Source organism: Anomaloglossus baeobatrachus, chromosome 6 (assembly GCF_048569485.1).
Source record: "Anomaloglossus baeobatrachus isolate aAnoBae1 chromosome 6, aAnoBae1.hap1, whole genome shotgun sequence".
Taxonomy (NCBI): domain Eukaryota; kingdom Metazoa; phylum Chordata; class Amphibia; order Anura; family Aromobatidae; genus Anomaloglossus; species Anomaloglossus baeobatrachus.
The window spans coordinates 78835421-78861098 of NC_134358.1; the positions used below are offsets into that span (position 1 = coordinate 78835421).

Consider the following 25678-nt stretch of genomic DNA (forward strand, 5'->3'; position numbering starts at 1 on the left):
TGTGATGGTCGACGGCGAGGAGCAGTTCGTGGTTGAGGACATTATTGACTCCCGGCTTCATCGTCGTCGGCTTCAGTATCTGGTACGTTGGCAGGGGTACGCCCCCGAGGACGATTCCTGGGAACCGGTGGGTAACATTCGAGCACCACGGAAGATCGCTCAGTTTCATCGACGGTACCCGGACAAGCCGGGCCCTGACCCGTCCTGAGGCCGTTTCTGGGGGGGGGGAGTAATGTCAGGTTTCCAGGTTTTCCAGTTCTCTTTTGAATGAGCTTGCCCTCAGTTAACATGGAGTTTAAGGTTCTGTTGCCCTACTTCCTGTCCAGCTGCTTAAAAGGCCGCCTCTCAGCCCAGTCCAGTGCCTGAGTATACTGCTTGCTGTGTGCTCCTGCTTTGCTGTTTCTACTTCCTGATTGCCTTGGATTCTCCTGAAAATCTACCGACCGACTCTGGACCATACCCGGTTTGCGTCAAGCTGTGCCCGGACTCCGTCTGCCGTCTTGATCAGCACTCTGCCCGGTTCGTAACCACTCTGGACAATCCTCCCGTACGGACACTCCTGGACTATACTACTTGCCCCTTGTGTACCGGCTGCTGCGCATTTAGGCCTTCCGGGGTTGATTGCCGGACAGTCCCTGTCCAGGGGTTCGCTCTGGTGGTCTCCCTGGGGGAGTCCGGTGCGTGGCCCCGGGAATCCCCTTCGCTCCGTTGCGTAAAAGTGTTTTGTGTGTTTGTTTTACTGTGTTTATTCCCGTTGTGTATCTACCGTGTGTACATATTATATAACATCTTGTACCAAGAACTCGTCTCTGTTGTCATTGCCCTACGCTATCGAAATCCTCAGAACATACAGTAGTATTACAGCTGTGCACATCTGGATATATTTATTGAACATGTGCTCTTATCTACTGTGTATATGGTGAGAGCGCCACCTGTTGGCATACACCATCTGTCTCTACTTTTTATATTGTCTACTTATTATTAACTTTTTCTATACTAATAAAATTCAAGTGTTTTATATCCAAGTCGTTGTACAGATTTGTTCTTTTTTTGTCTAGTAAATATTCTGTATATGGCTGTATCCATATTTAAAACATGGCACGGGATTGGTCGTGTCTTTTCGTATTGTATACACCTATGAAAAGGTGCGGATTCTGGGGGACAGCTGCGGATTTTGATGCAGAAAAATCCGCAGATACAGAGTCCCGTGGGCACATAGCCTTAGACTTTGCTGGGAAGTCAGAAAGTTCTGACAACGATGGCTATGTGCGCACGCTGAGTATTTGTTGCAGAATTGTTTTTACACCAAATCTGCATCTTTTGGCAGAAAAATGCACCAAAAACACGGTGCGTTTTTGCCTTGCATTTTTTAGAATGAAATCAATGGCTGGAAAGGCTGAAAAACGCAGGGAAAAATGCACCAAGAATTGACACGCTGCAGATTATTTTCTGCACCAAATCAGCAAGGAAAAATAAGCAAAATGTGCACAATCCTTCAGAATTCTCATTGACTTTGCTGGCATAAGGATAGGTATGCAGATTTGGGACAAAACCGCACCAAAACACAGTGTGTACATGGCCTAAGGCTATGTTTACACATTACTTTTTTACTGCTCTTTTTCTGCAGGCAAAACCTGCTCTCCAGGCAAGAATCTGCTGACATAAAGCCGGTTTGGCTGCTGTTTTTGTGTGCGGATGCCGAACTATATGTGTAATTCGTCTACAGAACATGTTTCATAAGGTTAGGTTTATTCACTTCTGTTGCTTTCTATGGTAAACAAAGAAAACGTTACAAAAACAATGAAATAACTGATATGCTGCAGTTTCCAAGTCAATAAGGGGAAAAAAGCGTGCAACTGTGCATGAGATTTCTGACATCTTACAGCTTTTGCTGGTACTGTAATGAGAAGCTTTTAATTTGCACAAAAAAAAAAAATGCAGAAAAACAAATTGCTGGAAAAACGCAAAGTGTGAACATAGGCCAAGGCTAGATGGTTGTTTTCCATGGACTCTATACGGACCAGTCCTTAATGAACAGGACTGCTGACCTGAACGTTGGGGTCAGAAGTGTCACGGACAATCTGGGCATTGCAGCCCTAATGGCCAATATAGATGGGAATGTGTATAGCTAAACCAGAAGATCCATGGGCTCCGTCTACCTTTGCGTATGAAGCATTTTTATTCTATCCGGTCATTGTCTCTCATATGATGTGCATCAATTCCTCCAGGTTTTAAAGATCTCTGCTTGCTGTGGCCTAATAATGATTGTTTACTACTAGAAGCTGAAAAGTCAGTCTGAGCCACGTGATGCTTTCAGTTAATGGAACCATTTCCCATAGACTCACATGATTGCTGGGGTCACACAGGGACTAATGCGATCCTCACATGACACTCGGCTCACGCTGGCAGCACAGCGGGAGCCAAGTGTCATGCGAGTGTCACTGCGACTGAGGTGCGATCATGCAATCGGACCACAGCTGCGGGGGGCGGGCCGGCGCTGAGGGAGGAGAGGCCCGGCTCTGAGGGAGGGGAGGCCCGGCTCTGAGGGAGGGGAGGCCCGGCTCTGAGGGAGGGGAGGCCCGGCTCTGAGGGAGGGGTGGCCCGGCTCTGAGGGAGGGGTGGCCCGGCTCTGAGGGAGGGGAGGCCCGGCTCTGAGGGAGGGGAGGCCCGGCTCTGAGGGAGGGGAGGGCCGGCTCTGAGGGAGGGGGGGGACGGCTCTCAGGGAGGGGGGGGACGGCTCTGAGGGAGGGGGGGGCCGGCTCTGAGGGAGGAGAGGGCCGGCTCTGAGAGGAGGGGAGGGCCGGCTCTGAGAGGAGGGGAGGGCCGGCTCTGAGAGGAGGGGAGGGCCGGCTCTGAGAGGAGGGGAGGGCCGGCTCTGAGAGGAGGGGAGGGCCGGCTCTGAGAGGAGGGGAGGGCCGGCTCTGAGAGGAGGGGAGGGCCGGCTCTGAGAGGAGGGGAGGGCCGGCTCTGAGAGGAGGGGAGGGCCGGCTCTGAGAGGAGGGGAGGGCCGGCTCTGAGAGGAGGGGAGGGCCGGCTCTGAGAGGAGGGGAGGGCCGGCTCTGAGAGGAGGGGAGGGCCGGCTCTGAGAGGAGGGGAGGGCCGGCTCTGAGAGGAGGGGAGGGCCGGCTCTGAGAGGAGGGGAGGGCCGGCTCTGAGAGGAGGGGAGGGCCGGCTCTGAGAGGAGGGGAGGGCCGGCTCTGAGAGGAGGGGAGGGCCGGCTCTGAGAGAAGGGGAGGGCCGGCTCTGAGAGAAGGGGAGGGCCGGCTCTGAGAGAAGGGGAGGGCCGGCTCTGAGAGAAGGGGAGGGCCGGCTCTGAGAGAAGGGGAGGGCCGGCTCTGAGGGAAGGGGAGGGCCGGCTGAGGGAAGGGGAGGGAGGGATTTATCTCCCCTCTCTACTCCGTAGCCGGTTATTGCCATTCTCGCCCTGCACTCGTGGTACACTGGTGTAATGAGAGTGCAGTGCGATTTTTCGCTCGCCCTATAGACTTGAATGGGTGGGAGCGAAACAAGACTAGCATTACAGTTGCAGCATGCTGCGATTGTTTTCTCGGTCCAATTAGGGCTGAGAAAATAATCGCATTCCACTCGGTCCGATTTTCACACCGTGTGTCTTAAGGCCACTTTACACACAGAGATAAATCTGCAGCAGATCTGTGGTTGCAGTGAAATCGTGGACAATCAGTGCCAGGTTTGTGGCTGTGTACAAATGGAACAATATGTCCATGATTTCACTGCAACCACAGATCTGCCAAAGATTTATCTCTACGTGTAAAGTGGCCTTTAGGCCGATAAATAAAAATTGGATCCTGTAAAAATCAAGTTTTTTCAAAACAGACAAAAAAGTTGCATTTGCAGAACTTTTTTGACAACGGATCTTTGCAGGATGTGGTCTCACGGAGGATTACTGGGCATGTGAACTTAGCCTGATTCTGCAGAGGAAAAAAAAAGACACCACCAGATCTGTATTGATAGATTTCATATTTGCTGGGGAATTTGCTAGCGTTCGGTTGTGGAATGTCACCATGAAAAAGTCGCAAAATAAATTTGCAACACAGAAAACGCAGAAGTCGTCATGTAACTTATGTACGTGTTGTGACATTTCATTCAACTTATAAAAAAGCCTCTTTGTGCGATCATCACTAGAGATGGGAGAATCGCACATATTCGGGTTCGCCCGAACTTAAAAGTCCAGTTCAGACCCGGACTTGACCCCGAACCTCATAAGTCTTGAGTTAAGTGTTATAAAATGGTGTTAGTAAGGGCTAGGGGGCGGCAAAAGGAAGCAAAATGGGGATTAAAGCAGGACAATAAGGCCATGTGCACACACTGCAGTTTTTTTTATGCGCTTTTCTTGTTTTTTTAGTGCAGTTGTGTCACAAATCTGCATGTCTATCCTTATGCCAGCAAAGTCAATGAGAATCCTGAAGTCACATGTTGCTTTTTTTTTCCCTTGCAGACTTGGTTGCAGAAAGAAGGGAATTTTGTTTACTTACCGTAAATTCCTTTTCTTCTAGCTCCAATTGGGAGACCCAGACAGTGGGTGTATAGCTACTGCCTCTGGAGGCCGCACAAAGAACTACACTTAAAAGTGTAAGGCCCCTCCCCTTCTGGCTATACACCCTCCCGTAGGAGTACGGATTCCTCAGTTTTAGTACCAAAGCAAGAAGGAGGAAAGCCAATAACAGTTTCAAAAACAAATTCAATCCGATAACAAGATCGGAGAACTTAAGAAACAACATGAACAACATGTGCACCCGAAAAACGAAACCCTAAGAACAAATAGGGCGGGTGCTGGGTCTCCCAATTGGAGCTAGAAGAAAAGGAATTTACGGTAAGTAAACAAAATTCCCTTCTTCTTTTTCGCTCCTAATTGGGAGACCCAGACAGTGGGACGTCCAAAAGCAGTCCCTGGGTGGGTAAAAAGATACCACATGAACGGGCTGTCAGACAGCCTCTTCCTACAGGTGGGCCACCGCCGCCTGAAGGACCTGTCTACCTAGGCTGGCATCTGCCGAAGCGTAGGTATGCACTTGATAGTGTTTGGTAAACGTGTGCAGACTCGACCAGGTAGCCGCCTGGCACACTTGCTGAGCCGTAGCCTGATGCCGCAATGCCCAGGACGCACCCACGGCTCTGGTAGAATGGGCCTTCAGTCCAGATGGAATCGGAAGCCCAGCAGAACGGTATGTGTGAAGAATTGGTTCCTTGATCCACCGCGCCAGGGTGGATTTGGAAGCTTGCGATCCCTTATGCTGACCAGCGACTAGGACAAAAAAGCGCATCAGAACGGCGTAGAGACGCCGTGCGAGAAATGTAAATCCTGAGTGCTCTCACCAGGTCCAACAGATGTAAACCCTTTTCAAATTGGTGAACTGGATGCGGACACAAAGATGGCAAAGTGATATCCTGATTGAGATGAAAGGAAGAAACCACCTTGGGAGAAAACTCTGGAATTGGACGCAGTACTACCTTGTCTTGGTGAAACACCAGGAAGGGAGATTTGCAAGATAACGCCGCTAGCTCGGACACTCTTCGAAGAGACGTGACCGCCACAAGAAAAACTACCTTTTGTGAAAGCCGAGAAAGGGAAACCTCTTTCAAAGGCTCGAAAGGCGGCTTCTGGAGAGCAATGAGAACCTTGTTCAGATCCCAGGGTTCCAATGGCCGTCTGTAAGGAGGAACGATATGACAAACTCCTTGGAGAAACGTGCGTACTTTAGAAAGCCGTGCCAAGCGCTTCCGAAAGAATACGGATAGCGCGGAGACTTGACCCTTAAGAGAGCTAAGCGACAAACCTTTTTCCAACCCAGACTGCAGGAAGGAAAGAAAAATTGGCAATGCAAATGGCCAGGGAGAAAACCCTTGAGCCAAGCACCACGCTAAGAATATCTTCCACGTCCTGTGATAGATCTTAGCTGAGGATGGTTTTCTAGCCTGTCTCATTGTGGCAACAACTTCATGAGATAAACCTGAGGCCGCTAGGATCCAGGACTCAATGGCCACACAGTCAGGTTCAGGGCCGCAGAATTCAGATGGAAAAACGGCCCTTGAGACAGCAAATCTGGACGGTCTGGTAGTGTCCACGGTTGGCCTACCGTGAGATGCCACAGATCCGGGTACCACGACCTTCTTGGTCAATCTGGAGCGACGAGTATGGCTCGATGGCAGTCGGACCTGATTTTCCGGAGAACTCTGGGTAACAATGCTAGAGGTGGGAACACATAGGGGAGTCGGAATTGCGACCAATCCTGAACCAAGGCGTCTGCCGCCAGTGCTCGGTGATCGTGAGACCGTGCCATGAAAACTGGGACCTTGTTGTTGTGCCGTGACGCCATCAGATCGACGTCCGGCGTCCCCCAGCGGCAACAGATCTGCTGAAACACGTCCGGGTGAAGGGACCATTCTCCTGCGTCCATGCCCTGGCGACTGAGAAAGTCTGCTTCCCAGTTTTCCACGCCTGGGATGTGAACTGCGGATATGGTGGACGCTCTGCTTTCCACCCACGTCAAAATCCGCTGGACTTCTTGAAAAGCTTGGCGACTGCGTGTTCCCCCTTGGTGGTTGATGTACGCCACCGCCGTGGAATTGTCCGACTGAATCCGAATCTGCTTGCCTTCCAGCCATTGTTGGAAGGCTCGCAGGGCAAGATAGATTGCTCTGATTTCCAGAACATTGATCTGCAGGGTGGACTCTTCCTGAGTCCACGTCCCCTGAGCCCTGTGGTGGAGAAACACCGCTCCCCACCCTGATAGGCTCGCATCCGTCGTGACCACTGCCCAGGACGGGGGAAGGAACGACTTTCCCTGTGACAATGAGGTGGGGAGAAGCCACCAACGCAGAGAGTCCTTGGCAGTCTGAGAGAGGGAGACAGTCCTGTCGAGGGACGTCGATTTCCCATCCCATTGGCGTAGAATGTCCCATTGTAGAGGGCGCAGATGAAACTGCGCGAACGGGACTGCCTCCATTGCTGCTACCATCTTTCCTAGGAAATGCATGAGGCGCCTCAGTGAGTGCGACTGGTTCTGAAGGAGAGATTGCACTCCAGTCCGTAGCGAGCACTGCTTGTCCAGTGGAAGCTTCACTATCGCTGAGAGAGTATGAAACTCCATGCCAAGATAAGTCAGAGATTGGGTCGGGGTTAGATGAGACTTTGGAAAGTTGATAATCCACCCGAAACTCTGGAGAGTGTCTAGTGCCACCTTCAGACTGTGCTGGCATGCCTCTTGAGAGGGTGCCTTTATAAGCAGGTCGTCTAGATACGGGATGACCGAGTGACCCTGCGAGTGCAGAACAGCTACTACTGCTGCCATGACTTTGGTGAAGACCCGGGGGGCTGTTGCCAGACCGAAAGGTAACGCTACGAACTGCAGGTGTTCGTCGTGTATGACGAAGCGTAGGAAACGCTGATGCTCTGGTGCAATCGGCACGTGGAGATACGCATTTTTGATATCTATTGATGCTAGAAAATCTCCTTGAGACATTGAGGCTATGACGGAGCGTAGGGATTCCATCCGGAACCTCCTGACTTTTACGTGTCTGTTGAGCAACTTTAGATCCAGGACGGGTCGATACGATCCGTCCTTTTTTGGGACCACAAACAGATTGGAGTAAAAACCGTGACCTTGTTCCTGAAGAGGGACGGAGGTCACCACTCCTTCCGCCTTTAGAGCGGCCACCGCCTGCAACAGAGCATCGGCTCGGTCTGGTGGTGGAGAAGTTCTGAAGAAACGAGTTGGCGGACGAGAACTGAACTCTATCCTGTACCCGTGAGACAGAATATCCCTCACCCAACGGTCTTTGACGCGTGACAGCCAAATGTCGCCAAAGTGGGAAAGCCTCCCACCGACCGCGGGTGTGGGAATCGGAGACTGCAAGTCAGGAGGACGCCGTCTTGGCAACGGTTCCTCCGGCTGTCCTTTTTGGGCGTGACTGAGACCTCCAAGAATCTGAGCGTCTCTGGTCTTTTTGAGTCTTTTTTGACGAGGCGAATTGGGACCTGCCCGGTCCTCGAAAGGACCGATAACCAGACTGACCCTTCCTCTGTTGGGGTTTGTTTTGTCTGTGTTGCGGTAAGGATGAGTCCTTACCCTTGGAGTGTTTGATGATTTCATCCAAACGCTCTCCAAACAATCGGTCACGAGAAAAAGGCAAATTGGTTAAGCACTTCTTGGAATGAGAATCTGCTTTCCAATGTCTCAACCACAGGGCCCTACGCAAAACAACGGAGTTGGCTGACGCCACTGCCGTGCGGCTTGTAGCGTCAAGAACAGCATTAATCGCGTACGACGCGAATGCCGCCATTTGCGAGGTCAATGGTGCTACCTGCGGGGCAAATGCACGTGTGACTGAGTCGACTTGCGCAAGCCCGGCTGAGATAGCTTGGAGTGCCCATACGGCCGCAAAAGATGGCGCTAATGACGCTCCAATCGCTTCATAGATGGATTTCAGCCAGAGCTCCATCTGCCTGTCAGTGGCATCTTTAAGTGCCGCTCCATCTTCAACTGCAACCAAGGATCTAGCTGCAAGCCTGGAAATTGGAGGATCCACTTTTGGACACTGGGTCCAACCCTTGACCACCTCAGGGGGAAAAGGATAGCGTGTATCTTTAAGCCGTTTAGAAAAACGCCTTTCAGGATAAGCGTGGGGTTTCTGGATTGCGTCTCTAAAGTCAGCGTGGTCCAGAAAAGTGCTTAATGTACGCTTAGGGTATCTGAAATGGATTCTCTCGTGCTGCGAAGCTGACTCCTCTACAAGAGGAGCTGGTGGGGAAATATTTAACATCTTATTGATGTTAAATATAAGATCATTAACTATGGCGTCACCATCTGTTGTATCTAGATTGAGAGCGGTCCCAGGATCAGAATCCTGATCAGTTACGTCCGCCTCATCACCCATAGATTCATCTCGCTGGGATCCTGACCATTGAGATGAATGTGAAGGCCCGTCATAGCGAGCCCGCTTAGGCTGCCCGGGGCCATCGTCCGAGTCAGAGTCTTCACCCTGAGGTGTATGTGCCCGTCCCGGAGCTTGGAGGTAACTCAGCTGAGGGGGACCAGGGGGCAATGATTGCACAGTGTCCGTGGCCTGAAGTACAGGCCTAGCTCGCAATGTGTCAAGAATTTGTGACATAGTGAGAGACATTCTGTCAGCAAAAGCTGTAAACTCAGTTCCTGTCACCTGGACAGCATTCACAGGTGGTACACCCTGGGTCACGTCCAGCAGAGGTCCCGACTGTGCAAGCGCCGCAGGGGCCGAGCACTGCACACAATGGGGGTCCGTGGAGCCTGCCGGTAGAAAAGTCCCACATGCGGTGCAGGAAGCATATAATGTCTGTGCCTTGGCACCCTTGCGTTTTACGGACGACATGCTGCTGGCTCTCTGCAATGTGAGAGAGTCTATAGCCAAAGGGCGACCAGCGCTATGCAATACAAAGTATTTGTAGAAACAAAATACTAAGAATACTACTGGCACAAGAGGGGGTGAGCCCTGAGGGCTGCTTACCGCCCGCTGAATAGCGGGTAAGAGGCGCAGAATTGCTTGTCTGGGTCTCCCCGGCTCCCCTCTGCAGCTCAGCGTGTCAGCAGGAATGGCTGCCGGCGTCTGTGGAGAGGGGCGGTCCGTGGGAGTTCCTAAACAAAAGTGCGGGAAACAGTGTCCCCTCTGTGCCGATTGTGAGGGCTGGAGTATGTAAAAACGACTCCAGCCCTCGGCGCTGATGCACTGACCAGCGTCCCGCCCCTCTCCTGACTGGCAGGTCTGGGGGCGGGAACGAACGGAAGCAGGCCGCAAAAGCCGGGGACTCGAGTTATCAGCGCGGCCGCCGTAAAAGCGCGGCCCGCGCTGAAGTCCCCGGCGCACCACAAGTGCCAGCCGCGCCGCAGTCCCAGCGGCCGGCGCGACCGATTCCCAGAAGTGTGCCTGCTTCAGCGAAGCTGAATGAGGCCATGGCACAAGCGCCGCAGCGCTGATGTCCCCGGCGCACTACAACACCCAGCATGCTGCGGTGTGAGCGCCAAATGCACGGGGACACAGAGTACCTTGAGGAAGCAGGGCCATGTCCCTGATGTACTCCGCTCCATCCAGCATCTTCTCCAGGGGCTGTAGATGGAGCACGGTCTCAGTGCCTGGAGACCAGTAAATCCCACTTCACCCAGAGCCCTGTAAAAAGGGATGGGGAAGGAATCAGCATGTGGGCTCCTGCCGCCGTACCCGCAATGGGTACCTCAACCTTACAAACACCTCCGACATACAGTGGGGTGAGAAGGGAGCATGCTGGGAGCCCTGTATGGGCCCTCTTTTCTTCCATCCGACATAGTCAGCAGCTGCTGCTGACTAAAAACAATGGAGCTATGCGTGCGTGTCTGACCTCCTGCGCACAAAGCTAAAACTGAGGAATCCGTACTCCTACGGGAGGGTGTATAGCCAGAAGGGGAGGGGCCTTACACTTTTAAGTGTAGTTCTTTGTGCGGCCTCCAGAGGCAGTAGCTATACACCCACTGTCTGGGTCTCCCAATTAGGAGCGAAAAAGAAAAATCCGCAGGATGTCAATTCTTGGTGCGTTTTTCCGCCCTTCCACCCATGGACTTCATTATGAAAAACACATGGCAATAAAACACACCAAAAACTCACTTTATTTTTGGTGCGCTTTTTCTGCCAGAAGATGCAGATTTGGTGCAGAAAATTTCAAATACTCAGCATGCGCACAATATCCGCTCAGCTGTCACACTATTTCCAGACCCGCTCATTAAAGCTTATGAATATTTACTGTTTCCCCCTCCCACCCTGATTAACAGAGTCTGTGATTGGTTGCTCTCTCACTAGCTGTCTGGGTCCCGAAGTGGAGTGTAAAAAGAAGTAATTGGGGAAAAGAAATGTTGCAGGTTACCCCGTATTTTGATACCCACCGCAGACAAAGCAGACTACCACAGGCTGCAGCCCCCAGCTGTGCGTGTTCTGTTCGCTGTTATCAAAATACAAAGGACCCATGTGTTGTTTTTTTAATTATTTAAATAAATAATTTAAAAAAGGGCGTTCGGTCCCCCCAATTAGATGCGCCAATCCTGGCGATTTACCCGGCTCATCCTGATTGCCCTAGTGCGGTGGCAATCTGGGTAATATACAGGCTTAATGACAGCTGTGATTGGTCAAAAAAAAAATATCACAGCTGTCATGAAGCCCCAGGTTAGTAATGGGGAGGGGTCTATTGTGTAAGTAAAAAGAATTAAACACAAAACACAAAGAAAACTCCTTTATTAAAAAAAAAAAGAAAAAAAACAAAACACCATCTTTCTCCAATTTATTAACCCCCAAAAGATCCCTGCAGGTCTGACATAATCCATATTGTGACAATGCCACCACTGCTGCTACATCTGAGGTCATCGTGTGCGTTCACATTAGAAAACATGACCGAACAGTGCGGCGTCAGGGAGATACTGACAGAGCCGCAGCTGTGACGAGTTCACCTGGGGACAGAGCTGGGGTTCCCATAATACCCCAGCTGTGACCTCAAGTGAACGCACTTTAGGTGAACACAATGAACTCAGTGAACTCACCTCAGTTGAACTCTATGAAATAAATAAGGAATAACGTTTGGAACACCATTCTAAGTCTGAACTGGGTGCAAAAACCTAAAAAAACATCACTATGGGGAGATAAGGTATGCACACCAGTGACTATGTAAGGGGAATACATGAAATAGCAGAAACTGCTGTGTGAATACTGACTTGAAAAATCCAATAGCTATATGTAAGAGTGAAAATGTGAAAAATGGAACCTGCATTACTGCCATGAATATATGAATAAAGAGAAATTTAGCTACTGAATTGATCAATGCAATAGAGCCCCAACACTACGCCAAAGTATTTCTCTACGTTGGGGTCCCTAGCTTGTGTGTGTCCTCTCATGCAGTTAAAAAACTTACCGTGTATGGGAAGCTGAGACCCAGGCTATTTATGCGTATTATATGGATTGGCAATAGGTGTGGTTGGGGAGGGTTCACAAACGAAAAAATACTAACAAATAGGAATAACGTTTGGAACACCATTCTAAGTCTGAACTGGGTGCAAAAAACCTAAAAAAACATCACTATGGGGAGATAAGGTATGCACACCAGTGACTATGTAAGGGGAATACATGAAATAGCAGAAACTGCTGTGTGAATACTGACTTGAAAAATCAGTTACACGGTAAGTTTTTTAACTGCATGAGAGGACACACACAAGTTAGGGACCCCAACGTAGAGAAATACTTTGGCGTAGTGTTGGGGCTCTATTGCATTGATCAATTCAGTAGCTAAATTTCTCTTGATTCATATGTTCATGGCAGTAATGCAGATTCCATTTTTCACATTTTCACTTTACATATAGCTATTGGATTTTTCAAGTCAGTATTCACACAGCAGTTTCTGTTATTTCATGTATTCCCCTTACATAGTCACTGGTGTGCATACCTTATCTCCCCATAGAACTCTATGAAATCACCTGAAGTGGAATCAATGCTAAATTACCAGCTTAAACTATGCGTGCACGTTGAGCATTTGGAATCAGAAAATTTCTGCACCAAATCTGCATCTCCTGACAGAAAATTGCATTTTCTGCCAGGAGATGCAGATTTGGTGTAGAACTTTCTTTGTCGCTCCATTGGGAGACCCAGACAATTGGGGTGTATAGCTATTGCCTCTGGAGGCCACACAAAGTATTACACTTAAAAGTGTAAGGCCCCTCCCCTTCTGGCTATACACCCCCAGTGGGATCACTGGCTCACCAGTTTTGTGCTTTGTGCGAAGGAGGCAACACATCCACGCATAGCTCCACTTTTTAGTCAGCAGCAGCTGCTGACTATGTCGGATGGAAGAAAAGAGGACACATATAGTGTCCCCAGCATGCTCCCTTCTCACCCCACTGTATGTCGGAGGTGTTTGTAAGGTTGAGGTACCCATTGCGGGTACGGCGGCAGGAGCCCACATGCTGATTCCTTCCCCATCCCTTTTTACAGGGCTCTGGGTGAAGTGGGATTTACCGGTCTCCAGGCACTGAGACCGTGCTCCATCTACAGCCCCTGGAGAAGATGCTGGATGGAGCGGAGTACATCAGGGACATGGCCCTGCTTCCTCAAGGTACTCTGTGTCCCCGTGCATTTGGCGCTCACACCGCAGCATGCTGGGTGTTGTAGTGCGCCGGGGGACATCAGCGCTGCGGCGCCTGTGCCATGGCCTCATTCAGCTTTGCTGAAGCAGGCTCACTTATGGGAATTGGTCGCGCCGGCCGCTGGGACTGCGGCGCGGCTGGCACTTGTAGTGCGCCGGGGACTTCAGCGCGGCCTGCGCTTTTACGGCGGCCGCGCTGATAACTAGAGTCCCCGGCTTTTGCGGCCTGCTTCCGTTCGTTCCCGCCCCCAGACCTGCCAGTCAGGAGAGGGGCGGGACGCTGGCCACTTCCAGGAATCGGTCGCGCCGGCCGCTGGCAGCGGCGCGGCTGGCACTTGTGGTGCGCCGGGGACTTCAGCGCGGCCCGCGCTTTTACGGCGGCCGCGCTGATAACTAGAGTCCCCGGCTTTTGCGGCCTGCTTCCGTTCGTTCCCGCCCCCAGACCTGCCAGTCAGGAGAGGGGCGGGACGCTGGCCACTTCTATGAATCGGTCGCGCCGGCCGCTGGAACTGCGGCGCGGCTGGAACTTGTGGTGCGCCGGGGACTTCAGCGGGCCCGCGCTTTTACGGCGGCCGCGCTGTTAACTCGAGTCCCCGGCTTCTGGGCCTAGTCTCCCTTCGTTACCGCCCACAGCCCTGACAGTCAGGGTAGGGGCGTGACGCTGCATAGAGCAGAGCTGAGAGCTGGAGTATGTTTTGCATACTCCATCCCTCTCACTGTGTGCACTGTGAATCCGGATTCCCGCACTTTCTCAGGCACGCCCACGGCTTCCTTCTCTACAAGGACACCGGCAGCCATTAGTGTCAGTTTCTGTACGATACAGAGACAAGTGTGGAAGACCCTGGCATTCTGATAGTCACACAATCGCTGTAACAGGCGTTAAGCAGCACCTGTGGTGCTAACCCCACTAGTGCAGAAGTGCACTTATAGATATGCTTGTACTATATACATTGCACTGTTTGGTCGCACGTTGTATATACCCTCCTGGATTATGCGGAGGAGTTATCAGCATATTCTCTGTGTAAAACAAAGGTGCAGAACCACATGTTTTTCTATACAGCTGGTACAGCATGTACGGCTATACGGCCGGCAGGTACATAGACTCCCATTGTATGCACTAATGGCCAGGGGATGAGGACGGTGTCTGCAGTATTTACTGACAGTTTTTCTGAGACTATGGCTATGATACTAGAAGCCTAGCAGTCCGGACATGTCTCTCACAATATGGGCACTGTTGAATCATTGATCCATGGCCCCCCTCAGTGTGAATAACTAACAGCTCCGGGAATGTCAGCGGCTCAGGATTCTCACGCATCCCAGAGTCACGGCTCTGCACGGACGTCAGTCCCAGACAGCCTAAGTGGGCTCGCTATGAGCGGCCTCGGTTTCATCAGGGTCCTAACAGAAGGACTCGCTGTGTAATGAGGCGGAAGTAGCGGCTCAGGATTCTGATCCTGAGACCGCTCTCAATCTGGATACACCTGATTGTGACGCCATAGTAAATAATCTTATAGCGTCCATCTATAGAATGTGGGTTATTTCTCACAGCTCCTCCAGTGGAGGAGTCAGCTTCACGTATTTTTCTGGACCACTCTGCCTTCAGAGAGGCAGTCCAGGAACACCACGCTTATCCAGATATGCGCTTCTCCAAACGGCTTAGGATACACGTTATCCCTGTCCCCTGACTTGGTCAAGGACTGGACCCAATGTCCCGAGCGGCATCCTCCAATCTCCAGGCTTGTAGCTAGATCCATAGTTGCAGTGGGAGATGGAACTGCAAACTCAAAGATGCCACTGACAGACAGATGGATCTCTGGTCGAAAGCCATCTATGAGGCTGTCGGCGCACCGTTGGCTCCGGCATTCTCTCCCTTGGGGCACTCCAAGCTATTTCAGCTTGTCTTACACAGATTGACACGGTTACACGTACATCTGTGCCGCAGGTGGCATCCTTAACCTCTCAAATGTCTGCATTTGTTTCTTACGCGATTCAGGTGGTCCTGGACTCTGCGAACCGTGCGGCGGTAGCCTCCGCTACTCCGTGTTTTTAAGCAGAGCCTGGTCTGCTCGTTAAGTGAATGGAAGGCAGATTCTGCTTCCAAAAAAGGTTGCCTAACCAGTTGCCTTTTTCTGCTGACCGACTGTTTGGTGAGCGTTGGATGTAACCATCAAACAGTCCAGGGGTAAGGATTCATCCTTTCCTCAGCCCGGACACAACAAACCCCAACAGAGCAAGAGGCAGTCGGGGTTTTCGGCCTTTTCGAGGCTCGGGCAGGTCCCATTTTTCCTCGTCCAATGTGGACTCAAAAGGATCAGAGGAGCTAAGATTCTTAGCGGGCTCAGTCTCGCCCAAAAAAGCGACAGTCTGAAAACCCGCTTCCAAGGCGGCTTCCTCATGACTTGCGGCCTCGGTCGGTAGCAGGCTCTCCCGCCTTGGCGATATTTAGCTGCCATAGGTCAATGACCATTGAGTGTGAGACATTCTGTCTCACGGGTACAGGATAGAGCTCACTTCTCGTCCTCCAACTCGATTCTTCAGAATTTCTCCACCTCCCGGCCGGGCCGCTGCTCTTCTGCAAACAGGGTGCACTCTATAGGCAGAAAGAGTGATGACCCCCGTTCCTCTTCAGGAACAAGGTCACGGTTTTTACCACAAATTCTTTGCGGTACCTATAACAACGGGCCGTTCCGTCCCGTTCTGGATCTAAAAATGCTCAGCAAGCTCGTGGACACCAGGCGGTTCAGGATGGAATCCCTCCGCCATGTCATCGCCTCAAGGTCCCAAGGATATTTCCTAGCATAATTAGGCATCAAGGATGCTTATCCACACGTGCCGATTGATCCAGAGCACTAGCGTTTCTACGCTTCGTTATAGGAGACGAACACCCTCTGTTCGTAGCTCTACCTTCCGGCTAGCGACAGTCCAACTGGTCTTCGCCAAGGTCAGGGCAGCAGTAGTCACAGTCCTGCACTCTCAGGGTCACTCTGTGGTCCCGTATTTAGACGATCTACTTGTCAAGGCACTCTCTTAGGAAACATGCCAACACTGCCCGAACGTTGCGCTGGAGACTCTCTAGAGTTTTGGGTGGATCATCAACTTTTTAAAGTCAGATCCGACCCCGACCCTATCGATAACATATCTAGGCATAGAGTTTCTTACTCTCTCAGCGATAGTGAAGCTGCCGCTAGACAAACAGCATTCACTACGGGCTGCAAGCTCTTCTTTAAGAACCAGTCGCACACATTGAGACGCCTCATGCACTTCCTACGTAAGATGGTAGCAATGGAGGCAGTTCCTTTCGCGCAGTATTACTGCGTCCACTACAATGGGACATTCTCCGCCAATGGGACGAGGAGTCGACGTCCCTCAACAGAGTCGTCGTTCTTTCTCAGGCGGCCAAGGAATCTCTACGGTGGTGGCTTCTTCTCACCTCTTGGTCAAAAAGAAGGTCCTTCCTATCCCCGTCCTGGGCGATAGTTACGACAGACGCGAGTCTATCAGGGTGGGGAGCAGTTTTTCTCCACTACAGCGCTCAGGGTACGTGGACTCAGCAAGAGTCCACTCTTCAGATCAATGTTCTTGAACACAGAGCAGTGTATCTTGCCCTACAATCCTTCCAACAGCGGCTGGAAAGCAAGCATATCCGACTTCAGTCGGACAGCTCCACAGCGGTGGCATACATCAACCACCAAGGAAGAACGCGCAACCGGCAAGCCTTCCAGGAAGTCCGGCAGGTTCTGATGTGGGTGGAAGACACGGCATCCACCATATCCACAATTCACATCCCAAGTGTGGAAACTAGGAAGCTGACTTCCTAAGTCGCTGAGGTGTGGCCGAAAGAGTATGGTCTCCTCACCCGGACGGGTTTCAGGAGATCTGGCGCCGCTGACAGAGGCCGGACGTCGATCTAATGGCGTCACGGCACAACAACAATGTGCCAGCTTCATGGCACGGTTTCACAATCATCGAGCTCTGGCGGCAAACGCCTTAGTTCAGCATTGGTCGCAGTTCCAGCTACCTTAGGTGCCACCTCTGGCATTGTTGCCCAGAGTACTGCGCTAGATCAAGACCGACTGCGGCCGCGCCATCCTCGTCGCTACAAATTGGCCGAGGATGTTGTGGTACTCGGTTCTGTGGTGCCTCACGGTAGGCTAACCGGGGGCACTACCAGACCAATCAGACTGGCTGTCTCAAGGGCCATTCTTCCATTTGAATTCTACGGCCCTCAACCGGATGGTGTGGCATTGAGTCCTGGAACCTAGTGTCGTCAGGATTACCTCAGGACGTGGTTGCCACCATGAGACAGGCTAGCATACCAACGTCCGCCAAGATTGACCACAGGTCGTGGAAGATGTTCTTATCTCGGTGCTCGGCGCAGGGTGTTTCTCCCTGGCCGGTTGCATCGTCTATGTTTCCTTCCTTCCTGCAATCTAGGTAGGAAAATGGGTTGTCGCTCAGTTCCCTTTAGGGACAAGTCTCAGCGCTATCTGTATTTTTTCAGAAACGACGACTTCCTCAGGTACGCACGTTCCTACGGGGAGTTTGTCTTCTCAGCACTCCGTACAAGCGGCCGTTAGAGCCCTGAGATCTGAACAAGGTTCTAATTGCTCTCCAGATGCCGCCTTTCGAGCCTTTGAAGGATGTCTCCCTTCCCGTTTTTCACGGGAAGTGGCCTTCTAGTAACGGTCTCGTCTCTTAGGAGAGTTTCCGAGCTAGCAACGCTCTCATACAAACTCCCTTCCTGGTCCTTCACCAGGACAGGGTAGTTCTGCGTCCGGTTCCGGAATTTCTCCCTAAGGTGGTATCCCATTTTCATATCAATCAGGATATCACCTCACCTTCTTTGTGTCCTCGTCCAGTCCATCAATTTCAGAAAGATTTGCATCTGTTGGTTCTGGTGAGAGCACTCAGGTTCTACTTCCCGCATGGCGCTCCTGCGCCACCCGGATGCACTCTTTGTCCTTGTCGCTGGTCGGCGTAAACAGTCGCAAGCTTCCAGATCCACCCTTGCTCGGGGGCTCGAGGAACCAATTCTTGAAACCTACAGTTCTACTGGGCTTCTGGTTCTCTCAAGGCCGAAGGCCCATTCTACCAGAGCCGTGGGTGCATCCTGGGCATTACGGCACCAGGCTACGGCTCAGCAGGTGTGTCAGGCACCCACCTGGTCGAGTCTACTTACTTTTACCAAGCATTATCAGATGCATACCTACGCTTCGGCAGACGCCAGCCTAGGTAGATAAGTCACTCAGGCGGCGGTTGGCCACCTGTAGGAGAGGGCCGTTTGACGGCCCTATCATGAGGTATTCTTTTACCCACCCAGGGATTGCTTTTGGACATCCCAATTGTCTGGGTCTCCCAATGGAGCGACAAAGAAGAAGGGAATTTTGTTTACTTACCGTAAATTCCTTTTCTTCTAGCTCCAATTGGGAGACCCAGCACCCGCCCTGTTTTCTCGGGGTTTTTCTGTTTTTTCGGGTACACATGTTGTTCATGTGGTATGGTTCAGTTCTCCGATGTTTCCTCGGATTGAATTGGTCTTTAAACCAGTTATTGGCTTTCCTCCTTCTTGCTTTGGCACTAAAACTGGTGAGCCAGTGATCCCACTGGGGGTGTATAGCCAGAAGGGGAGGGGCCTTACACTTTTAAGTGTAATACTTTGTGTGGCCTCCAGAGGCAATAGCTATACACCCCAATTGTCTGGGTCTCCCAATTGGAGCTAGAAGAAAAGGAATTTACGGTAAGTAAACAAAATTCCCTTCTTTCTGTAACAAATCTGCACCTTCTGGCAGAAAAACGAGGCAAAGACGCATCAAAACTACATTGTGGTTTTTCTGGCAGGAGATGCAGATTTTCAACAACCAAATACTCAATGTGGGCATATAAGCTGAGGCTAGTTTCACACATCTTTTCACCGGTTTGGCGGATCCGGCGCACTCCAGTACAGTGTATACAGTACAATGACAGCTATGCAACTTCCGGGTCACATGCTCCGGTCACATGACAGCATGTGACCGGAGCTTGTCGCGCTGCCAAACCGGCGAAAAGAAGGATGTGTGAAACTAGCCTAAGCCATAATCCAGCATTGAGTTCATCGAGTTCACCTAAGGTCATAGCTGGGGTACCATGGGAACCTCAAGCTGCAACCTCGGGTGAACTCACTGACATCAGCGCTCTCACAGCTACAGCTTCTTCACTGTTTCCTGGATGTCGCAGTACTCAATCACGTGTTCTCATGTGACTGCACACTGTGACCTCTGATGTATCATAGTCGGGATCGTCATGTCTTTGGACCTGCAGGCATGTGTAGGGGATAATAAATTGGAGAAAGTGGGTTTTTTTGTTTTTTTTTTTAAATGAAGGATTTTTCTCTGTATTTTCGGTTTAATTCTTTTTACTTATACGATTAGTAATGGAGGGGTGTCTCATAGACCCCACCCCATTACTAACCTCAGGATTGATGACAACTGTGATTTTTTGACTAATCACAGCTATCATTAATCCCTTAGATTACCCAAATTGCCACTGGACCAGGGCAATCGGGATAAACCAGGTAAGCGCTAGGATTGGCACATCTAATGGATGCGCCAATTCTGAGGCGGCTGTGGGCTGATATTTTTAGGCTGGGGGGCCCATAACCATGGGCCTCCCCAGCCTGTGAATACCAGCCCCCAGCAGTATGCTTTGTCTTGGCTGTGTATCAAAATTAAGTGGGACTGCACGCTGGGTTTTTTCATTATTTATTTAAATAATTTAATTGTAAAAAAGCCACATGGAGTCCCTCATTTTTTTGATACATAGCCAAGATAATGCACACAGCTGGGGGCTACAGCGTCTAGCTGTCTGTGCTGGGTATCAAAATCACAAGGGCCACTACACCATTTTTTTCCACTTATTTATGGATTTTCACACTTTGCTTTTGGACCCAGATAGATAGTGTGAGGGCAGCCAATCACAGGTGCCGGCAGTCTCACTACAACCAATCACACAGTGTGGCCGGGGGAAGCAGTGAATATTCATAAGCTTTGATGAGCGCACCCAGAAGCTGTGTGATAGCCGTGCAGAAACTCAGCAAGTATAACTGTCCTGCTTTAGTCCAGGTGGCTGAACCTGAACAGTAACACACTTCCCTGAGACCTCCATGGCTGGAATCTGTGCACGGACCCCGAACTTTACTGCTTGGGTTCACCCATCACTAATCATCACGCGACCAGGACAGACATGCAATCTTTCGAAGTAAAGAACTGGTAGGAGATAACTGTCTTAGGCTAAGTTCACACTTCCGTTGTTTTAAATCAGTCAGGTCAGTCGTTTTTTTAGATGTCAACTGACGCAACGGATGAGTTATTTCACAGGATTCCGTTCACAGGAATTCTGTGAAAATAAACTGATGTCGCATTTGTTATATCCGCTGTGCGTCCGTTTTTTGACAGATCTCTCGTGATCCGTTTGTGTTTGGGACAGCCCAATGAGTGTGCCAAACATGCTGGGCATGCTCAGTAGAGCAGGATGGAATCCAGCACTGGATTCCATCCTGTGACGGATTACGGTGGAATCCAGCACCATAGTGTGCCGCCCCCGTGCCAGCAGCCAGGCTGCTCTGATCCGGATACTCGGTGGCTCGAGGGGTGTCCGGACCCAGGGGTCTTGCGGCCACTCAAATGAAGGGGGTATTTACAGGGGATTATATATTTAGAGTTCGTGACGGGGGATGCCCTGGGATTCGGTGATGATGTTTGGGGGTGCCGTGGGGAGTGAAGGGGTCACGTGCGTACTCAGTCCATAAAGCTGACACAGACAACTGGATAAACCAAAGTTCTGGACACCGCTGCCGCTGAGGGGAACTAGTTTGGGTCCCGTCCCCACTGGTGTTGCCTGGTGATCCGTGACCTGCCTCCTGGCACTAAGTTCACTTGTCAGTTGGTCCCGGTAGTGTAGAACTAGTCGGGTCCCGCTCCAGAGTGTGGCTAACTGTGAGAGCTTGCTCTCAGGGTTCACGCTTGGGATTTTCTGCACCGTTTTAGTGGAAAGTCCTATCTCCCTCATTGCGCTAGTACCCCGAGTTTGGAGCGGGTGGAGAGCGGATCTTCAAGGCTCCGTTCTCATCGGGTAAATTTCAGGTTTCCTGAAGCTACTCCCTGACCTAGGGCCCACTTACCCAGTCGTGCCTTAGTCCCAGCCCGGTAATGATACAAGGCTGCCGGCTGTCCTCCACAACAATACCGTGCCCCTTGTCACGATCCCCTGTGACCGGGGGTCCAGCTCCTACTAGGCCCAGACCACCGTCTGCCACCTAGTTGCTTCCAAGGAGCCCGGCTCCTGACCTCCTTTCTCTTTCACCTACTACACTTCACTTTCTCTTTCTGACTGACTCCTGACCTCCCCTTACCAACCCCCCAAGTGGGCGACCCCATTCCACTCAGGCCGTCCACTGGTGTGTCTGGTGTGTGTGGTGCAGAGTGTACCTAGGACTTTAATTAGCTGATGTTGGCAATACCATGTAGTTGGGGACCCGTAACCAAGGAGGAGGTGGATATTGCACAGGGCAGATTGTACGATACCCTGTGACGACCTGATATTCCAGGGCATCACAATAGACATCCATTAAAGCTCTTGACGAACTGTGACGGATTCCTGCGGACTGCGTATTTTTGCCGCTCAAAAAAACCATTACATTCAGCGTTGCTCCCGCCTGACGGTCAGTCATTCCACGACTGATCCATCACGCGGCGGATGCAACGCAGAGCCATCAGTCACAAGCTGTTGTGAATAGAAGTCTATGGGGGAAAAAACGTATTCCTGCTAAATATTTTGCAGGATACCGTAATTCCTCAAGGTGACGGATTGTGACTGATGCAAAACAATGGAAATGTGAACATAGGCTAGGTTCACATTTCCGTTGTTTTGCATCAGTCACATGCGTTGCTTAACGCATGTGACTGATGCGTTGTACAACGGATGACAAAGAAAAGAATTTCATGTGTGCGGGGGGCGGAGTTCGGGAGCGGAGCGGAGTAAGTCAGTGCCGCGGTCTGCATGGCTGGGGACAGGTGAGTGAGTGTGTGTGTGTGTGTCTACATGCGTGTGTACATGCAGAGTGCGGGAGGGGGCGGAGCCGAGTGGGGAAGTGTCCGGCCCTCCTTGCACACTGTATCCCCGGGTAAATATCGGGTAACTAAAAGCAAGGCACTTTTTGCTTGGTTACCCGATATTTATCTTGGATACCAGCATACACCGCTTAGCGCGGGCTCCCTGCACACGTAACCACTGTAAATATCGGGCAACTAACCAAAGCGCATTGCATGGTTACCCGATGTGTATCCTGGTTACGGGTGCAGGGAGCCAGAGAGAGCATGCGCAGCGAAATCCTACGGATTGTGCTGCTCAAAAAACATTACAGGCTGCGTTGCTCCCCGCCCGGCGGTCAGTTAAAAAAGGACTGACCGCGACGCAGCGGATGCAAAGCAGCATCATCAGTCACAATCCGTCACTAATAGAAGTCTATGGGGAAAAACTGGATTCCTGCAAAATATTTTGCAGGAGACCGTAATTCCTCAAGGCGACGGATTGTAACTGATGCAAAACAACGGAAGTGTGAACCTAGCCTTAGCAATAACTCATGTGTAAGAGTTGGACCCAATCTTGACCAGTTACATCATGTGGCGGTGGGTTGGCTTTTATACTCCCTTGATCAAAATAGTGTCATCTAAATACCCCCATGTTATACAACTGCTCATTTATTTTTATCCCTTGGTTTTATAGTCCCCGAGGTCGGATCTCCAGAGATCTGGAGAGGGTCGCTCTGCAGTGCTACAACTTGAATGCAGCAGAGCTGCGCATGCTCGACCTCAACTCCATTCACTGTCCATAGGACTGCAGGAAAAGCAATGAATGGAGGCGGCGGAGCATGCGCATCTGAGCTCCATGCAAGAGCTGCAGGCAGTCAGGTCCAAGTGATCAGTAGGAGACTGCGCAGGACACAAGGTCCTGGAGATAACCTTGAGGATCAGACTCAGCAGCAGAGAGCAGACATCTGCAAAGTTACCGATGTAATGCCACTATTGCTCCCCCTACACCGCCGTCACCTGCCCCCGCTGCACACGGTCCCCGCCGCCGTCACCTTCCCCCGCTGCACACGGTCCCTGCCTCCTCCGCTCCGGCGCCTCCGCTGATCTCGGCCCACGTGGGCACAGCAAAGCGCTTCCTCGTTTTGGACCGTACCACACTGTGCCCGCAGGGGGAGGTTTTCTTGCTGACTGTCTTTATACACTTCTCCGCATCGCAGAGTGCTGTGTCAGGTATCAGAAGCCCTGTGTAATGACGGCGCTGCACCCCCGTGCTCAGCGGCCGGGCTGGGGGCCTCGGTGCCGGGCTGTGCCCCCCCGCGCTTGGTGCCGCCGCGCGCCGCCGCTTCCTGGGCCGGGCGGGGAGGCCGCTCTCAGGGACATGGCGTCCTGTCTGCGCTCCAGGACTCTCAGCAAAGATGATGTCAACTATAAACTTCATTTCAGGATGATCAACGAGCAGCAAGTGGAGGACATCACCATAGACTTCTTCTACCGGCCGCACACCATCACCCTGCTCACCTTCACCATCATCAGTCTTATGTACTTCGCCTTCACCAGGTAAGATGGCAGCAGATACTACCACCCCCAGCACAGCCCCTGCTGAGACTTGTAGTACCACAGTGATTGCTGATTAGTAAATCTGCATCTGCCTATTACATAACCATCATCACTGGGCAGACTACTCCCCCCCCTCATACACCACTATCCATCATCACTGGCAGACTACTCCCCCCCCTCATACACCACTATCCATCATCACTGGGCAGACTACTCCCCCCATCATACACCACTATCCATCATCACTGGGCAGACTACTCCCCCCCCTCATACACCACTATCCATCATCACTGGGCAGACCTACTCCCCCCCATCATACACCACTATCCATCATCACTGGGCAGACTACTCCCCCCCATCATACACCACTATCCATCATCACTGGGCAGACTACTCCCCCCATCATACACCACCTATCCATCATCACTGGGCAGACTACTCCCCCCATCATACACCACTATCCATCATCACTGGGCAGACTACTCCCCCATCATACACCACTATCCATCATCAACTGGCAGACTACTCCCCCATCATACACCACTATCCATCATCACTGGGCAGACTACTCCCCCCCATCATACACCACTATCCATCATCACTGGGCAGACTACTCCCCCATCATAACACGCACTATCCATCAATCACTGGGCAGACTACTCCCCCCATCATACACCACTATCCATCATCACTGGGCAGACTACTCCCCCATCATACACCACTATCCATCATCACTGGGCAGACTACTCCCCCCATCATACACCACTATCCATCATCACTGGGCAGACTACTCCCCCCATCATACACCACTATCCATCATCACTGGGCAGACTACTCCCCCATCATACACCACTATCCATCATCACTGGCAGACTACTCCCCCATCATACACCACTATCCATCATCACTGGGCAGACTACTCCCCCCCATCATACACCACTATCCATCATCACTGGGCAGACTACTCCCCCCCATCATACACCACTATCCATCATCACTGGGCAGACTACTCCCCCCATCATACACCATATCCATCATCACTGGGCAGACTACTCCCCCCATCATACACCACTATCCATCATCACTGGGCAGACTACTCCCCCATCATACACCACTATCCATCATCACTGGCAGACTACTCCCCCCATCATACACCACTATCCATCATCACTGGGCAGACTACTCTCCCCCCATCATACACCACTATCCATCATCACTGGGCAGACTACTCCCCCCATCATACACCACTATCCATCATCACTGGGCAGACTACTCCCCCATCATACACCACTATCCATCATCACTGGGCAGACTACTCCCCCCCATCATACACCACTATCCATCATCACTGGGCAGACTACTCCCCCCCATCATACACCACTATCCATCATCACTGGGCAGACTACTCCCCCCCATCATACACCACTATCCATCATCACTGGGCAGACTACTCCCCCCATCATACACCACTATCCATCATCACTGGGCAGACTACTCCCCCCATCATACACCACTATCCATCATCACTGGGCAGACTACTCCCCCCCATCATACACCACTATCCATCATCACTGGGCAGACTACTCCCCCCCCATCATACACCACTATCCATCATCACTGGGCAGACTACTCCCCCCCCCCCCCCATCATACACCACTATCCATCATCACTGGGCAGACAACTCCCCCATCATACACCACTATCCATCAATACTGGGCAGACTACTCCCCCCATCATACACCACTATCCATCATCACTGGGCAGACTACTCCCCCCATCATACACCACTATCCATCATCACTGGGCAGACTAACTCCCCCCCATCATACACCACTATCTCATCCATCCACTGGGCAGACTACTCCCCCCATCATACACCACTATCCATCATCACTGGCAGACTACTCCCCCC

At 51.5% G+C, this 25678-nt stretch overlaps 2 protein-coding genes across 4 annotated transcripts in view; one reads left to right on the forward strand and one right to left on the reverse strand.

The window, feature by feature from the left end:
• Positions 1 to 23346, reverse strand: part of MTERF3 (mitochondrial transcription termination factor 3) — a 135818-nt gene extending 112472 nt beyond the window's left edge. Inside the window, exon 1 of one of the 3 annotated variants that reach the window (XM_075353063.1) lies at positions 23262 to 23346. The gene's annotated coding sequence lies outside the window, so the exon portion shown is untranslated. Of the gene's footprint in view, positions 1 to 23186; positions 23201 to 23226 lie in introns of those variants that run through there. The other 2 variants (XM_075353061.1, XM_075353064.1) reach the window with 2 other exon arrangements.
• A 41-nt stretch (positions 23347 to 23387) lies between these two features.
• Positions 23388 to 25678, forward strand: part of PTDSS1 (phosphatidylserine synthase 1) — an 83672-nt gene continuing 81381 nt past the window's right edge. The window contains exon 1 of the mRNA XM_075353060.1: positions 23388 to 23766. Within this exon, the coding sequence (XP_075209175.1) occupies positions 23459 to 23766 (308 nt within the window). The 5' untranslated portion in view covers positions 23388 to 23458. The remainder of the gene's footprint in view (positions 23767 to 25678) is intronic.